The 18,245-nt window shown below is 37.2% G+C and overlaps 1 protein-coding gene across 3 annotated transcripts in view; it reads right to left on the bottom strand.

Annotated features, from left to right (window-relative positions):
- Window positions 1–1,632: 1,632 nt before the first annotated feature.
- The window catches only part of LOC100877652 (thyrotroph embryonic factor-like), a 109,496-nt gene continuing 92,883 nt past the window's right edge, over window positions 1,633–18,245 (bottom strand). For 2 of the 3 annotated variants that reach the window (XM_012284409.2, XM_012284408.2), the window contains 5 exons: window positions 11,751–11,896; window positions 10,472–10,709; window positions 9,075–9,178; window positions 8,737–8,874; window positions 1,633–8,062 (listed from right to left, as the gene is read on the bottom strand). In XM_012284409.2, coding sequence (XP_012139799.1) covers window positions 7,976–8,062; window positions 8,737–8,874; window positions 9,075–9,178; window positions 10,472–10,709; window positions 11,751–11,896 — 713 coding nt within the window. In that variant the 3' untranslated portion in view covers window positions 1,633–7,975. The remainder of the gene's footprint in view (window positions 8,063–8,736; window positions 8,875–9,074; window positions 9,179–10,471; window positions 10,710–11,750; window positions 11,897–18,245) is intronic. The other variant, XM_076534406.1, reaches the window with a different exon arrangement.

Consider the following 18,245-nt stretch of genomic DNA (forward strand, 5'->3'; position numbering starts at 1 on the left):
AACATAAATGATTAAATATTAATAAAATCGATCGGAAAATAAAGTTTGAACCTTCCTCTTCATGATTCAATCACAAAAAGTCATAAATTATTTCTATATTTTACAAAATTAATTAAAAAATTCTGCCTAACAAGGATGTCGATACCCTATTGCCTAACATTAATAATTAATAACTAATTAATTACAATTAAAATATGCACCAAAATGGCATAAAAAAATTCTACAGATCTCATTCTTTAAAAATAAATCATAAAAGTTCACTTTTTGATTACATTAGGGCGGTATTAATTATTATTTCTGATGGTATGCAATTCGGTCATTTGGGCGGGAAAATAGCTCTTTTAGTGGGATACCTCCTTGCACATTCTGTTATCCTGATACCAGGAGGTATTATCGAAGCTATTGGTTCTTCCATTACGTCACTTATTCATTGCGCATAGTTCTGCGCAGGTCACACTGCGCATTGTTCTGCGCAAGTCATATCGTGCCACCTCCTTGCATATTCTGTGATCCTGCTACCAGGAGTAGATTTTTGGACCCAGCGGTTCCCCTACCACCTTCTCATTCATTGCGCAATACACCTCGCGCAGATTGTACTGCGCATAGTTCTGCGCAGATTGTACTGCGCATAGTTCTGCGCAGGTCACACTGCGCATGGTTCTGCGCAGGTCATCGTGCCACCTCCTTGCACATTCTGTGATCCTGCTACCAGGAGTAGATTTTTGGACCCAGCGGTTCCCCTACCACCTTTCCATTCATTGCGCAATGCATTCGGCGCATGGTCTACTGCGCATAGTTCTGCGCATGCTATAGATTCGTGCCACCTCCTTGCCCATCCTACTATCCTGATACCTCTGGGCTCCTGGTAGCCCGAAAATCTAATAAAAGTAGGCGGTACAGACTCCATTTTTTCGGGCCACCTCTTCGCACACCCTACTATCCTATTACCAGGAGGAGATTTCAGAACCGAATTCAGAGGCGCTTAAGGCACCCACTATACCCCAATTCTTATGCTAATTTTTCGTGAAGCGAGTTCCTTAAAATTATAGATGTATGGAAGGAAAAGGTTTTTAGAATTTAGAAAGGTTTTCAAAGAAAAAGATGAATGTTTCCTTTTATTTAATAATATTTATTGAGACTTTTTTCAGGTGTACAAATTATAAATATTGAATGTAACAATATACATATGTACACAACATGATAATATAATATAAACTTTTCATAACACAGGCAGTATTTTACAAGTTTGTCTTATAAATATATAATATAAATTTATTAACAATAGAATTTGATTTTTTCTTAGTATCTAAGTCGCTTTTTACAATTTTAATTTACAAATATATATTATTAAGCATATTCTCTTCAAATCCTGTTCTGTTTCCCTGTTATCCAAATAATAACTCCTTTTTGTTGCAAAGTGATACATCTGTAACAAAAATTAAAGTCCCATGTAATTAATAAACTACACAATTCTTTTAAACAAATAGAAATAGTGTTTACAAAGTATTCCTTACCATGTACCCTAAGCTAGTTATTAAATTTTCAATTCCCAAATCCCAAATTCTAAATTTTCTAATATCCTAAATTTTGTTACAATATCTAAGACAGGGGGGTCGAGGTACAACAATATAATTCAGTGAAAACAATAACAAATACATATATTTCTCGAAATGTGATACATTTTGACGTTTTGGTGGTCGTATTTAATTCTCACGTGTACTGTTTTCGTTTCAAATGGATCGGATGGCGTGTCTCATCGTTTAAACTCTTTCCACAGTTATCCAGTTAACTATCATTTTTTTACATTCATTTCAAACTTCTCGTTTCGTCATTCGTGGTTAAATTCTAATTTCGGAGCAAAGCTGTCGGTTGCGTCTACCTTGTGTTTCTCTATATTTCTTTCTTTTCTTCTTTTTTCTACGATTTTCTTTACAATTGTTTACTATATCCACGAACTGCGTGTATGCACGCGCGCACGCTCGTGCGCGTGTACTTTGCGTGTTCTTTTTTTATTTGAAAACATGCTATTCCGCTTCTCGTTTCGTTTTTTAACTGTGCCGTGTTCCGAAGACCGGCCGCTTAGTACGCTACATGTTTAATTGATCAGCAACTTGTACTAGAGATACTTACAAATATTCGAGAAACGTGAATCGATGTTTTCGGTTTTCACGCACGACTGTCAGCGTAGCGATCGAATATAATTACAGAAAAAGAAAAAGAAATATCAGCTTTCGCAATTTCTCTATGGTACACTATTGTTACAGCAGAGATATAAAAGATTCATAAGACAAACCTCATCGAATTCAATCATGCAATACATACTGTGATTTATTTGGTAACGTGTTAACTTCAAAAAATAAGAATGACAAAAATATTTCAGTCATCCATATTTTCTGAAGCATTCCACATGTATGTATACAAATTAGAATACCACTGACAATTTAGCATGCCTTAAAAATTGAAGTATTGTAATTCTAGTTACTTATAAATTAATAAATTAGAGTTAATGGTATTCTAATTTGTACAATTATGTTTCTAGGCAAAATTACTTAGGACTGACCTTTACAATATATATTATAATCATGAAATTTGGTGAGGTTTATCTTATTCTATTTACCAAAAAATCTTTATACGCCCAGGAGGGTGTATATGTTTGTGTATGGAGAAACATTTGTTCGTCTAATTTTGGACAGGACGCAGATCTCAAATTATCATATTATCCATATTTGATTATCAATATACATTGTCAATATGTGTTGTCAATAAATATTGAAAATCTTGAAATATTGGCAATATGCATGATGGTCTGAGGTCTCTATAAGTCTTTGATACAGTAGTTTATGTTTAATCCTCAGATGGTGGATCTTGCTGATTTGCAATTTAGAAATTTGGAGATTTGACAATTTAAGAAGCTGAGATTTTTAAAATTATTTCAAGCAGAAATATAGCCACCTGACATTCCAATTAAACTCTCATTGTCTTGCATTAAAAAGTTTGACTAAATAATTTGACCCAAAGCGTACACCCATTTCTGTATGTCTGGGTCTTTGCTATCCCAACATCCACCATTCGACAATTAACATTCACTACATACCAAAGCATACGTCATGTCGCATATAAATTAACACATTGACTGCCACAAGAGTACTTAATTGCATAATTAAGAATTGTACAATTCAAATTACAGTACATTACCATTGCATTATAAAAAGAAAATGAAATGGCATGTTAACATTTTTAGTAATGAACAGACTAAAATAAACTTTGAGAAATTCTACTTGTGGCAATCATCGCGTTGTACAATGAATACGTCGATGTGGCATGATGTTTGTTGCACTGTGTTCTCTTCGTCAATCGCCTTGCTTTGTCATGTTTCTCACGCGTGTCCCTCGCAATAAGCTGTATTTAACCCTTGCTACTGTTTTCACTCAACTATATTTAAGTACCTTTACAAAGACCTTATTTATAACAACATTTGATACGAGACCACATATATAAACTTATAATACAATGTTAAAAGAAACAAAACATATTGAGAATAATTTCATTATATTTTCTCGAAAGTAGCAAAAATTTTTAAAGGTACAAAATTACAGTGGATCGAAAAAGATCCGAGTAGCAAGGTTAACGACAAAGTGGAGCTAACAACGAGGTTACGTCAGACATGTTTGATTTTTGATTACGTACATTACAATAACAATGACTTTCTTTGTCTTTCATTTGTGATCAATCAAAGGGGGTGTACGATTCGAACGAATTCTCAAGTCGCTTCGTTGAAAATTAAATCACAAAAGTGAAACAGAAGAAAATCAATTTCTATCATTTTACTGGCGACACGAGATCCGTTCGCTTAATACTATCTAACTAATAAAAAATGAAAACTTCAAATTATACAACATACGTAAAATCTTGAAGAAAAAAAAAGAAAATATATGTATACGATAACAATGCGTAAAACGATTTCCATAATGTCGACATGAGATTAATTACATGGATTAAAATTTACAATCATAAAGTACATATACATATTTGTTCTTAACACGTTGACCACCACGCCGAGGTTGAAAATTTCATCAGAATTCTATTTTTCAACGAGTAATGTTAACAATTAATTAGATAAGAAAATATAGAAATTCAAGTAGGATGTATGGGCAACGTGGCAGTCAATGCGTTAACACTTTGAGTACCACTCTAACATTAGGGAAGATCTTCTTCAATTGGCAATTTCATTTTCAACAAACTCAGTAGTGTCCACTTAGCCACATCTTTTTGGACAACCACAGTTAACAAAATCATAATTAGTAATACATTCATAACCAATCATGCTTAACAAAATGTATTTATAATTTACAATATAAGAGAATATAAAAATAATAGAATGTAAAAATTTATATATCGTGATATGGATAACATGGTACTCAAAGTGTTCACAGAGTTCGACGCATGATCACAAAAAATAAAGGAAAAAATCTACAGCCACGTTTGATAAGAATAAAACGCGAAGTTTCAATTATCTTTAACGAGACGATACTTCAACTAAAACGACGTTCATATAAAAATTGTTAAAAGCGAATCTGTCATTGACAAGGCCTTCTATAAAAATTAATTTCTTTGCGTACACTTACAAATATACATGTACGTGTATATATGTGTATGACATAACGTATCATATATCTATATATGACATATAATATAATATTTAATAAGCTCTTCGAGAATTCGTAATGTCAGGGGAGGGGATCAGGGAACTGATCGAAATGATAAAACAATAATCAATTGTGTAAACAATCGATAACAAGCGTATCGTAAAAGACTTCATTTTCTACCGGGAACATACTCTTAATGTCGTTTTTACGCCGCAAAAAGTGCTAAAAAACATATATGTATATATAATTATACTCGATTATTGTCATTGAGCGTTGCAACGAGCAGAATCGCTTATTAAACGCATCAACAGTATGTAAAATATTAATCGCGCGTATTATCCATGAAAGGCGCACGAGTGAGTTTCGCTCGTTATTATTCTTTACTTCTCTTTCTCGTTTGAATTCGTGTGACAAGAGGAAAAGCTACAGAGAATACGTGTTATATTCGTTTAAGGATGCGTTCGAACCAAGTGACAGACGTAGTCGAAGATTTCAGCAGATTTGAAATTACAAATTTAACAGTTGGAGAATTTGAAAATTTAGTCTTAGAGAATTACTGATTTAGAAATTAAAATTGAGAGACTGACCACTCATAAGTGCACAATTCCGCATCTCTGCAAAAACTCGTTCTTCCCCAATTTTGGGAAAGTTCAATATTTGTTAATTACATTCGAATGTCACCGAAGTGATGAAAGAACAAGCATTCACTTGGTCAAAACGCACCCTAAGTACGAGCCCCCTCTTGGTGCACAATTCTCGCAATTTGATCGTGTGATCATCTCTTGCCGTGGCGTCGATTAACAACAGAGCTGACAGTATCGTTTGCTTCTCTTTCTGATAAAATGTATTTTTTCATCAACTGAACCTCTATATCACGATCTTTCTAAAATCGCTCTACGAATTACAATGATCAATGCGATGATACGTTGAGTCGGCGAGGGCAACTAATTATTAGTACGGGTCTTCCTTAAAGTATTTACAAAAAAAGTTGATAAAAATTCATTGTCGGACGTGCCATCGACCATTGAAGCGCGACGAATCGATAATAAAGGGACGCGTCGCGACGCTTTCCCCGCACTCCGCTTGCTTCAAGCGAAAATTGAACGAACGATAAAAGAAAGATAAAACATTATGTATGAAAAAAGAAGCACATGATCTACCTTACGATAAAAACAACTAGAATCACTTGTGTACCATCACCACTTGTGGGATACGCTACGGTAATTAACATTTCTTAGAGAACTAGGTACCTAGTCGGTGCGCAGAAAAGCGTCGTTCTCCCAAGTATCTTTCGCTTGTAATTTCGTTCTTCGATAATTCGTCGATTTCAACCCTCTCACCTCCCTCGACCTCCTCCAGTTTCTCACTCGTATTCAATTTCGTCGATTCTCGTTTAACGAACAAAGGGTAACCCGTGAGATCGTTAAACTAAAGTGCAAGAACTTTGTTAGGTCGTTAAGAATGAAACTTCTAAGAACTTTAGCTTTCCATTCTTCTTGGAGAGAATAAAAATTATTTCTATTTAACTACGCACGTTCGTCTTTCAAATTTGGTGCCAAATGTGAGATAATCAATGCTGAAGTTTATATTCAAATATTTTGCAAGTTTTACTCTTAATAACCTAACAGTTACCGTGCACGATGAATCACATTGTCCAGGAACCTCTTAGAGATTCCTAGTGAACATGATTAGACTGGCAGAAGAGAGAGAGGCAGAGAGTGCAACAAGAGAAAAAAAGTTAGACCAAAAGTTCATCCATGATCAGATATGGAGTTCGCGTTGTACAATAACCAAATTAGAAGCTCGAGAAACTAGCGCGTGGCTAGGCGGCCGCTTCAGGAGCGCTCGCGGCCATTTTTTTCAACCTGTCTGTGCTTACATGTTCGTACATTATTCGCTTATTACTCTAATCAGCTCCAGCCCGGTTCACGAGACGACTGTGCGAGTGCCAGACACGTTTGGTACGCTCGAGACAGAGTTCGCTACGGTTTTCTAATTGACTACTTGATATATTCCTTCTTGGAAACGGGAAAAGCACGGAAGAGTTGTTTACGGTGCGTTTGGAATAAACGATCATTTTTTTGAGTAAAATTTGAATGAAGCAAATCAATTTGACAAGTTTCGACGCATTGTAATTCCATATTATCGTAATTTAATGCGCTGTAATTCGTCGCGCTTGTAATTCGAAGCGATCTCTTGTTTTTGTTCCACATTCTTGCTCGTTTATCCCAAACGCACTATGTAACGATAAACTCTCGTATCAATTTTTCCCTCGTTTCTTCGAACGCGACCATAATTGCACCATCAGTATGAAGAAAGATAATTTATCCAAAAAATGATTCTTGGGGAATCAAACTGAACTTACTACTCTTTTACATATAAAATCTTAGGAAAATTTCTGTATTATATTTAAGTTTATTTATAAAATAAACAAAAATATCATTTAAAAGCATCATTTGTTCTTGTAGCTGTCAGTTGCACATTGAACATAACACTTTTGAGTAAATATCAATGTCAGACATTTTGGCGTTCACGCACTTATTCAAACTGATAGCCCAATAAACGGTTTCGTTACAAGAGGCTGAGAAAAAGGGTTGTCTCGCGGGAAACAATCGGTACCACGTTCGTTCCTGGCAACGCACACGTCTACGTTCGCGGTTCCGCGTGTATACGTGTATGCCTGACTGACTATGTATATAGATATATACGTATTACGTGTGTGTATATACGTGTATACATATATTCTGAAATAATGCGTAGCAGCGAACGATATACCCGACCGGTTACACCTCTTTATTACGCGTACTTCTGTACATACACGTGTGCATGCGGTCGCGCAGGTGCGCGCGCCCTTACAAACTCACACTTACAGACAGAGATACACGCGCTCGTGTATGTATGCATGTATACATATATAATCTAACTATACATATAACTATGTACACTTTTTCTTTTCCGGAGAGAAGATGGGCGAGACGGGAAAAGGATGCAGGCAGGAGGGTCAAATTGTTGGATCAACGTCGGTGGCGCGACGAAGAAGAAAGAAGAAGAACGACGGACGGAGGATATATCTCTTCAGGATCCTCCAAGGAAAAAAAAACTGGGCTGTTCAATTAGTGGAGGATGTTCCTCGCGATTCGGCGCCTTCTTTTCCTCTTCCGTTACTTTTTTTTCGTTTTTCTCTTTTTTTCATCTGTTTCCTTTTCTTCCGGACTGGCGAAAACCTAAGTGCTCTGCGACTATGAAGTGTGGGAGGAGCTGGCACAACAAACGCTCGTGTCTGCATCTTTTTTAATACCACGACGAGTTGTTGCTTGCTCGGCGCACTGTTAGACGTCCGTGTATTTGCTCAGCTTGTCGCGTAACAGCATGTTCTCGTTCTTTAACCGGTCCAGTTCCTGTCGAAGGCCCATGTTCTGCAGAAAAAAGGGTACTATTAGTGTGACGAACATTTTGGAAATTTTATATCGTCCATGCGACATCACACGTTTTAACAATTTATTTGGTGAAAGTGGTCTGATGTTAAATTGTAGAAAAATGGAGAACGAAAAATTTGAGACATGTCTGAAGAACTTTTCAACATTTACAAACTTAACAATTTTTAATTTTCGTGCCTTCTGACTGTTGTGCATCAATGATCAAGAATATTTTTCTTTTACAATAACTCTTTTACTTTAAATTCAGAATTTATATACAAGTCATTAATAACCTTATGTAAAAGTGTTTGAACATTTATAAACTTAGATATTTCAAATTTTCGCGCCCTGGCAGTAGCGCTCTCATGATCTACAAGAACATTTTTCTCTTACAATAAATCTTTTAGTTTACATTCAGAATTTGTGTATACGTCAACGTACATGTTAAACAATGAATTATAAAATATAATAGAAGTATAAAATTGTTTCTTAAAATCATACTGTGTAAATTTGAGCATTTGAGGATGTGTGAGTTACAGAATTTCATCAAAATGTCCAGGTGTGTGGTGAAGACGAGCAGTTTATGAGCTGTAACAGGATTGATGTGATTGAAAAGGGTTTAGGATTTCGTTAAAACGCATGTTCATTAATTTTAGAGGCGTGGGAAGATTTACTTCTTTCTCGAGGAAGCCGGCCCTGAGAGCGATCTGGTTCTCCTTCATGCGACGTGCGTCTCGTGATCGTTTCGCTGCCATGTTGTTCTTCCTACGACGCGCCCAGTATTTGTCATCCTTCAGGTCATCCGGAACGAACTGTAGCCAGCAATGGACCACAGAGAAAAAAACACAAAGAGAAATTAGCTCGGAGAGGAAACAGAACCGCAGTTAACTTTTTTAAAATCGATACTCATCATCTCACGAAAAATGAACAAAATTTCCGCAAATTCTGCTAGAATTCTGAGAAAGATGAAAAGTAAGAGAAAGAAGAAATACAAGCAGGAAAATCAACTGACCTGCTTCCGTGATTTCTTGATCATCGGTTGGGGTTTCAGCTCCTCGTCGGAGAATGCCCGGGTGCGCGGATCGAAATCTCGCCCCGATGAGGCCATCGACAGCGCTGCAACATAGAAATCATGCTATAATTCTTGAAATATGCTCCTTTGATTGTCGTATCTTCCTGTTGTCCGGTCATATTTTTCAAACTTTAAATACGTCTTCGGTTTGACGCTATTCTTTATTTTTAACCGGGCAAGAATAGATATTGGTCCTTAAGAATTTTTAACTTCGCGTTGAGAAGTTGCTCGTGCACCGGGAAAGTAACTGTATCTGCAAAGCAAGCTTTTAATGTGTAATTTAGGTTATTTGGAAATTGAGGTTTGGGGATTCGGGAGTTCAAGGATTTGAGGATTTGGGGATTTGGGAGTTTCAGAATTTGGGGGTTTGGGAATTTAGGGATTTGAGGAGTTGGAGGTTTGGGAATTTGGGGATTTGAGGATTTGGGGATTTAATGATTTGGAGATTTGAGGATTTGGAGGTTTGGCAATTTGGGGATTTGTGGATTTAGAAGTTTGGGAATTTGGGGATTTGAAGATTTGGAGGTTTGAGGATTTGGGGATTTGAGGATTTGGAGATTTGGGAATTCGGGGATTTGAGGATTTGGAGGTTTGGGAATTCGGGGGTTTGAGGAGTTGGAGGTTTGGGAATTTGGGGATTTGAGGATTTAGAAGTTTGGGAATTTGGGGATTTGAGGATTTGGAGATTTGACGATTTGAGGCTTTGGGAATTTGAAGATTTGAGGATTTGGGAATTTCAGAATTTGGGGATCTGAAGATTTCAGGATTTGAGGATTCGGGGATTTGAGAATTTGAAGATTTGGGGATTCGAGGATTCGGGGATTTGAGGATTTGGAAATTTGCAAGTTTGGGGATTTGAAGATTTAAGAATTGGAAGATTAGGGGATTTGAGGATTTGAACATTTGGGAATTCAAGGATTTGAACATTTGGACATTTGAGGATTTGAACATTTCGGAGCTTGAGGACTAGTAAGAGGTAAGAGGAAGAAACGACATTAGGCTTCTGGAAAAATATGGATGTGAGGGATGAAGGATGAGATGAAACTACAATAAGAGGAAGAGAGAAGAACGTGTTTTTGGAAAAATATGGATATGAAGGATGTGAAGTAAGAGATTGGTAAGGGGTAGAAAGAAGATTAATAAGGTGCAGAAAATAATGAGTAGAAAGAAGATTAATAAGAAGTAGAAAATAATGAGTAGAAAGAAGATTAATAAGAAGTAGAAAATAATGAGTAGAAAGAAGATTAATAAGAAGTATAAAATAATAAGAAGTAGAAAAAAGATTATAATAAGGAGTAGTATGGAATGGAATAAAGTTTAATAAGGTTTTGACTTACTGGAGTCCGCAGGTGAGGGTGGGTTCATGGTGTCAGGCGAGCAACACTCGCTCGGCGAGGGTGATCTCTCGCGTTTGGTGACCGGTTCTAAATGAAGACCAGCTGGCCCTTGGTGCCCTGGTGTTTCGGTATTGTTCATCTTGTGCAGTTGTCCACTCGGCATCGTACCCTGTCCACCGCCAGCCACACCGTCCACAGGAATGCCGTTCTCGGACAGAAACTCGTCCAGATCCACGTACTGCAATCAGAGAACTCAGTCAGAATATTTGGCAGGATTTACAAGTTTTTACATATTATCATTTAGAAATTTGGGGATTTGGCGGTTTAGGTATCTGGGTATTTGAGGATTTGGAGAGTTGGGAGTTTCAGAATTTGGGGATTTGAGGATTTGGAGATTTGGGAGTTTCAGAATTTGGGGACTTGAGGATTTGGAGATTTGGGAGTTTCAGAATTTGGGAATTTGAAGATTTGGAGGTTTGGGAACTTGGAAATTGGGGAATGTTAGAATTTGAAGATTGGAAGATTTGGAGATTTGAGACTTCAGAGATTTCAGAATTTGGATTTGAAGATATCTGGATGGTGAGCTTTGAAGAATGTTATAATTTGAAGATTGGAAGATTTGGAGATTTGGGGATGCAAAAATTTCAAACTTTGAACATGAGGATCTCTGGATGTGAGGATCGAAGAATGTCAGAATTTGAAGATTTGTGGATTTGAGGATTGGTGACTTTCAGAATTTGAAGATTGGAAGATTTGAGGATTCAGAAATTTCAGACATTGTTTTGAACACCTTTGTATTTGCTGATTGGGAAGAATTTGAACATCTAAAGATTTGTAAAATAGACTTGAGTATTTAAAAATTTATAAATTAAAGGATCTTAGGATTTAAAAATTTAGCTACCTTGAAACTGAACAACTTGTCAATTACATGAAATTAGGATAGGTTAAGAATATTTACTAAACCAAAATTTGCAAACTTAGGAATTTATAACTCTGTTATTCAGGACATCGGAATGCATGAATAAAATTACCAGGAAAGTGAATTCGAAAATGAAGGAAACTAGACAAACTACTAAAATAGCAGTACATTATTAAAAATAAACACTTATAAATTCTCTTAAAAATAAAGAATACGTTCTACGTTTCTAAAGTGAAAGGAAAAGAAGTCGCAACGAAATATTACACTTTCAAGTATCATCCTGGGATGCCCGTTTTTTTCGGGATCCGCGTTCAGCCACGTTCAGGTTGTGAGCTTACCGTATCGCGTTTTTATACATACATGGTTCAATACCTTCAGGTCGGCATCATAGGGCAGAGTTTTGTCCCAGAGATTTGGGCCGAGGAAGGCGGCCTGCGCTTCCACGTTGCCCCATAACTCGCCATCGGCGTCCTTCTTCTCTTCCGGTCCATCTTTACCTTGTTTTCCTGTAATATTAATTTATCTCTTATCTTCTATCATTTCTTACTATAATTTATAATATTAAATTTAATCATTGTCGACTGTAGAGTGTGGTTGGACATTTCTTTTGGATTTTATAAATAATTTAGATAAATAGATTGACTGAATATATTTTCTTTTACTTTTTATACTTTATAATAGTAAATTTAATACTATACTATTTATAGCAGTATATATAATACATACTATTTATAATAAATGAAAAATTAGTCACATCTGTTGCAGTACATTTGACTGAGAACCTCTTTCTTCATCTATTTTGTAAATGGAGTAGATAGTACAACTTTAAAGAGTACGATAGAAGAAATTGCAATAACTAATATACAGGGCGTCCCACAATTAATGTAGTTCCCTAAAATGATAGTTGATGTGATTCTGAATAAAATTTCCCTTTGCAAAAATTGGATTTGAAGCTTCGTTCTTGAATTATTAAGAAAAAACGAATCTATCGGAGCGCGAGAGTTGCGCGCGCAGCCGCCATGTTCGAAGCTGCCGCTCTTGCGTCTGCGCATGCGCAATCCTCGCGCTCTGATTGGTCCGGCGTTTTTCCTTCATAATTCGAAAACGGAGCTTCAAATCTAATTTTTGCAAAGGGAAATTTTATTCAGAATCGCATCAACTATCTCCCATTTTAGGGACCTACACTAATTGTGAGACACCCTGTAACATTACTGAGATTATGATTAAGCGTATGACTGATATTAATACAAATAGTTGACGCTTTTATACTTTGTGATGAAAGAAGAGTAAAACATACTTAGACAAACGAAAGCATCAAGTAAGAAGTTATGACTGATTAAAATTATAGTTATAACTGAAGATTAATATGACTGATATTAATATCAATGGTTGACGCCTTTATTCTCTGTGCCAAAAGAAGAATAAAACATATCTAAATAAACGAGAGCCTCAAATAAAAAATTGCGATTAAGATTATAGTACTCCCATTAATACCAACAGTTGACGCTTTTATTCTCTCATGCCAAAAGAGTAAAAAACACCTAAATAAACATCAACTAAAAAAGTTGTGACTATGAATAAAATTACCTAAACGATATCACCAACCTTTTTCCACACCAAAAGTCCCCAGATAAGTTTCGAATTAAATAAACGAATCGAGTGAATATGAAGAGGACCTATCGCAAACGATTCACGATTGTCGAGTAGAAAAAAACGCGGAAGGAACGTGGCAAAACGAGTAGAAGAAGAAGAAGAAGAAGAAGAAGAAGATGGTCGGCTCACTATTTTTGGAGGAGCATCTCTCCTCCAAGGCCATCGAGCGATCTTTTTCTTTTCTTCCACGAAGTAATTTTTTGATGGCCAAGGAAAGACCGCCGGCTTCCGACATCGCGTGGAATAAAGAAAAAAAGGTGCAAAGGAAGTATGTCATCGCGTATTCCAAGGCTCCACGGATTCTACGATAGTCGAAACTGAAAGAGGTTCTTCACTGAAAAGAAGCGACGATTTCGGTGGAATAATGAGCGTTATTAACGGTGTATGAAAGTTACGGCACTTGGGAATGATATTCTATTTGGCGAGTTTTTTCAATGTGCTCCTCTGTTAGATATTTTCGGAAAGACATTTAATTCTTTGTGGAATTTTCTTTGTTCTTTCAACTTCTATTTCGATCAAATTATTCTGTGAGCGTTATATCCTCATTTTATTTTGAAACAATTCCCCTTTCTGTCTATAAAATTGAAAAATACACGTGCGGTTCTTAATTCGTCTTAAGCGTACAAAGATGACCTATCACGAAACTGTAGGTGTAATTACCGCTCGTGAAGCAAAAATTAACTCCGTGTTTTAACTATTCTTTCTTTTGTTGTGCGGGTGCATTCAATGGTTACCATGCTACACCGGTGTCTGATAGATTTCAACGTAATTTTAATATTCATATACTTAGCTGCCATTCTCCGTTGAATTATTGCATGTGATTACAGCCTCATCATTATCCGAAATGACGAGTTTCCTGAATTTCACGTTACGAGGTTCAATTGAATCCATGCATAATAGTTATTTAAAGACATTTTAATAGACATAATATAAGATACGTAGAGAAATTTTTTTTGGTATTAATTGAATCGTTTCTGTATGCTTCTGTATTTTATAACATAACAGTTTATGATATGAATTTATAACATGAATAGTTTATGATACTTTTACATTAAAGAACTGTTTGAGAACCTTTTGTAGATTGTCTACCAGTTATCGAACTGGTAATTACATGACTGGTACTTATCAGAGGTAATTGTAGTATAGCAAATTATCGGACTGGTAGTTATCTGTCAGATGATTAATTGTAATAAAATTCTGACACGGATATATGTTTGTACCGAGGTGGCAATATCGAGTTAATTGAAAAAGATCGATACCGATTTTTGCACAGAATCCTCGCAATATTCGGTCCCATCGCTACTAATAACCACACTAGGCTACGTGCACGCCAGCTAAACAACTAAACAACGACAGCTCGTAATTTGGTTCAAGGCTACTCGTCGTCGCCAGCTCTGCGGAACTAATCTCGCGTTGCGTGGCGTGACTTGGCGTGGCGACTAGAACACCACAGACAGGGACCTGGTGAATGGGATGAAAAGAGGGAACGAGAGCTAAGAGGAAGAACAGTAACGATGAACGCGATGAAATCTGAAAGGAAACGAAGCGGAAAAACGGTATGGTATAATGGTAACTGGGATAAAAATGGTTAGTATTTTCAATGGAGAAAAAGGTGTAAAAAATGTAGAATATTTTGTACTCGAACTTGTGTCTTGTACAAGTCTTTGAATGTACTATTTTAGTTTGTTGAATAGGAGTTAGATTGTTATATGTGGTTTTGCCTCGCGTTATATTGCCATGCTGGTGTTCTCACGGGTTATATTGCCATTTATTAAATTGACACGCGTTATATCGCCATATGAAGGTATCGTCAAGCTTGATATCACTAAACGTGGTATTCTCACGCATTAACTCATCACGCGCCGTAGTATTACACGCTATATTGCCACGCGTTATATTGCCACTCGCGTTATATATCACGAATTGAATTACTACGCGTTATATTGCCACTCGTTAGATCGACACGCGTTAGATTCCTACATATTGTATCTCCACGCATTAGATTTCCACGGGTTATATTCCCTCGCGTTATATTGCCATGAGTAGTATTACAACGCGTGGTATCGCAACAAATTAGATTACCACGCGTTATATCGCCACATATTACATTACAACGCGCTGTATTACCAAGAATTAAGTTACCTCGCGTTATATCGCCATGAATGGTATTACAATGCATTGTATTGAGATATATTAGGTTACCACGCGTCATATCGCCATATATTGCATTATCAAGCGCTGTATTACCACGAATTAGATTACCTCGCGTTATATTGCCATAAGTAGTATTATAACGTTGTATCGCAATAAATTAGATTACCACGCGTTATATCGCCATATATTACAGTTCTACGCGCTGTATTACGACGAATTAAGTTACCTCGCGTTATATCGCCATGAGTAGTATTATACTGCGTTGTATCACGATATATTAGATTACCACGCGTTATATCGCCACATATTATTTTACCACGCGCTGCTTACTACGAATTATATTACCTCGCGTTATATTGCCATAAGTAGTATTACTACGGATCGCATCGTGCCTCATTAGATTACCACTCGTTATATCGCCAGATATGAAATTACTGCTGTATTACTACGAAATATATTACCTCGCGTTATATTGCCATAAGTAATATTACAACAGATCGTATTGTACTTCATTACATTACCACCCGTTATATTGCCACATATGAAATTACTGCTGTATTACCATAATTTACATTACCTCGCGTTATATCGCCATGTAGTATAACAACGCGTCCTATTAACACGAGTTTTCCATTACGTTATCAGTACGTGTTATATCACCACACGTTGTTTCGCCGCGTGTTACAGCGTGACACGTTGCATGGTCACGCGGCGAGTCAAAGAGAAGAAAAACGGAATGCAGACTCGCGGAATCGGATTGACCGAGTTTCTCAGTTGTCGCGTAACGAAAGCGGAAGTACCGTAAAGGGCCGTGCGTTAACAGAAGAGGCTGGTTTGAAATCGGACTTGGGACGATTTCCGTTAACGGTAGAACCAGTTCTTAGCTCTGTTCCTTCGTTATACCGACAGCGTGCCTCTAATTACTATGTTCCCTGTTTTCTCCTCTCCTCCCCACGTCGTCATCCCGATTCCCTCGTCCCCCTCCTCACCGCTCCTCCTCTCCTGTGCAAGACACTCGTTTACGTAATCGACAACACGCGAACACGTTTTACCTGACTCAAGTACGCAGTGAGTCATAAAGTTACTCCTGGGAGGAGGTGCAGAAAAATTGAAACGATTCGTCGTTGTTGTCTCGACGTTGGAAAATCTGACGAGAAAATTCTCTTTGACTCTGCCGTGCCTTTTCGCGACGATGACGCCGCTGAATTAACGACACCGAGTCTTTGCTGACTGATGAAATAATTTCTCTTCGAGGTGTTAATGCGTCAAACACAACAAATCATGTTTGCATTATGTGAATCTACATAATCATCACGGTGGTCAAATTATACCGCAAATTTCAATAACTGTTCGATCTGACCACAGTCGATCGTAAAGTCGCGAGGACACGATGCAATTATCGAGTGGCGATGTTAATAGATTTTTGAGGCAACACGGTTTACGAATCGTTTATCAAAACAGACGACAGCGGCTTACCGCACGTGTAAATTATAGAAACACCGACAGTGTGGACAGATTTATGATTCATAAGTCAGGGTATTCTTTTGCTAGTGTCACGCTTCGTTTTATTTTTACGTTGTTTAATGAAAAGAAATAAAAACATGGGTAGTACTGAGGTGGCGGAAATTCTGTAATTAATTTTGATAGCTATTTGAATATTTTCTGGTTTGAGGATATAGGGATTTTAGTGTTTGTGAATTTTGAGATAGAGGAATTTGGGGATGTGGGAGTTTGGTAATGTAGGGATTTGGGGATGTGGGATTCGGGGATGTGGGATTCAGGGATGTGGGATTCGGGGATGTGGGATTTGGGGATGTGGGAGTTTGGTAATGTAGGGATTTGGGGATGTGGGATTTAGGGGATATAGGAATTTGGGGATGTGGGAGTTTGGTAATGTAGGGATTTGGGGATGTAGGAGTTAGGGGATATAGAAATTTGGGGATGTGGGAGTTGGGGGATGTGGGAATTGGGGGATATGGGGATTTGGGGATGTGGGAGTTTGGTAATGTAGGGATTTGGGGATGTGGGATTTAGGGGATATAGGAATTTGGGGATGTGGGAGTTTGGTAATGTAGGGATTTGGGGATGTAGGAGTTAGGGGATATAGAAATTTGGGGATGTGGGAGTTGGGGGATGTGGGAATTGGGGGATATGGGGATTTGGGGATGTGGGAGGTAGGGGATATAGAGATTTGGGGATGTAGGAGTTGGGGGATATAGGGATTTGGAGACTTAGCAATTTGGGGACATGTGGATTTACAAACATATGAGTTTGGGGACATGTGGATTTAAAGACATATGAGTTTGGGGACATGTGGATTTGGGCACGTAGGAGTTTGGGGACATGTGGAATTGGGCACATATGAGTTTGGGCACGTAGGAGTTTGGGGACATGTGGAATTGGGCACATATGAGTTTGGGAACATGTGAATTTGGGCACGTAGGAGTTTGGGGGCACAGAGATTTGAACATACATCAGTTTGGCTATGTAGATATTTAGAGATGTAGAAGTTTGAGGACTTCGAGACATAAGAATCTGAAAATATAGGAGTGCCAGACTACAACGTTTAAAAAATTTAAGAGTTGAAGTATTTAGAAAATTATAATTTTTGAACTTATAAATTTCCACTCCGAAGGACATACAATTTGAAATGTAATAATGTAGAAATCCACAAATTAAAAAGCATAGAATTTAGAATTCGATAAAGTAGAAAGTCACGAAAATAATAACAATTGCTAACAGTACTATTGTATCGATGGTTTTGTAATGGTTCATAGCTTCACAGGAGGAATCAGTTGAATGCTCAGTGATCGGGGTTGAATTTATAAAACTCGATCACGAGCTAGGCCTTGATCACGGATTTCAGTTTCACTTCGTGTTCGATCTATCGTCCGAAATAGCCGAGTATCGGTGTACCAAGGCCACGGGAAACCATCTCGGAACAAATGCGATTACTGCTTCGCTGCCGACAATGTTACTTTCCTTATACATTTTTTAATATTTCTAAACAATATTCTTATTTGCTTCTCTCTTTATCATACTGTTGTT

Source organism: Megachile rotundata, chromosome 8 (genome assembly GCF_050947335.1).
Source record: "Megachile rotundata isolate GNS110a chromosome 8, iyMegRotu1, whole genome shotgun sequence".
Classification (NCBI taxonomy): Eukaryota; Metazoa; Arthropoda; class Insecta; order Hymenoptera; family Megachilidae; genus Megachile; species Megachile rotundata.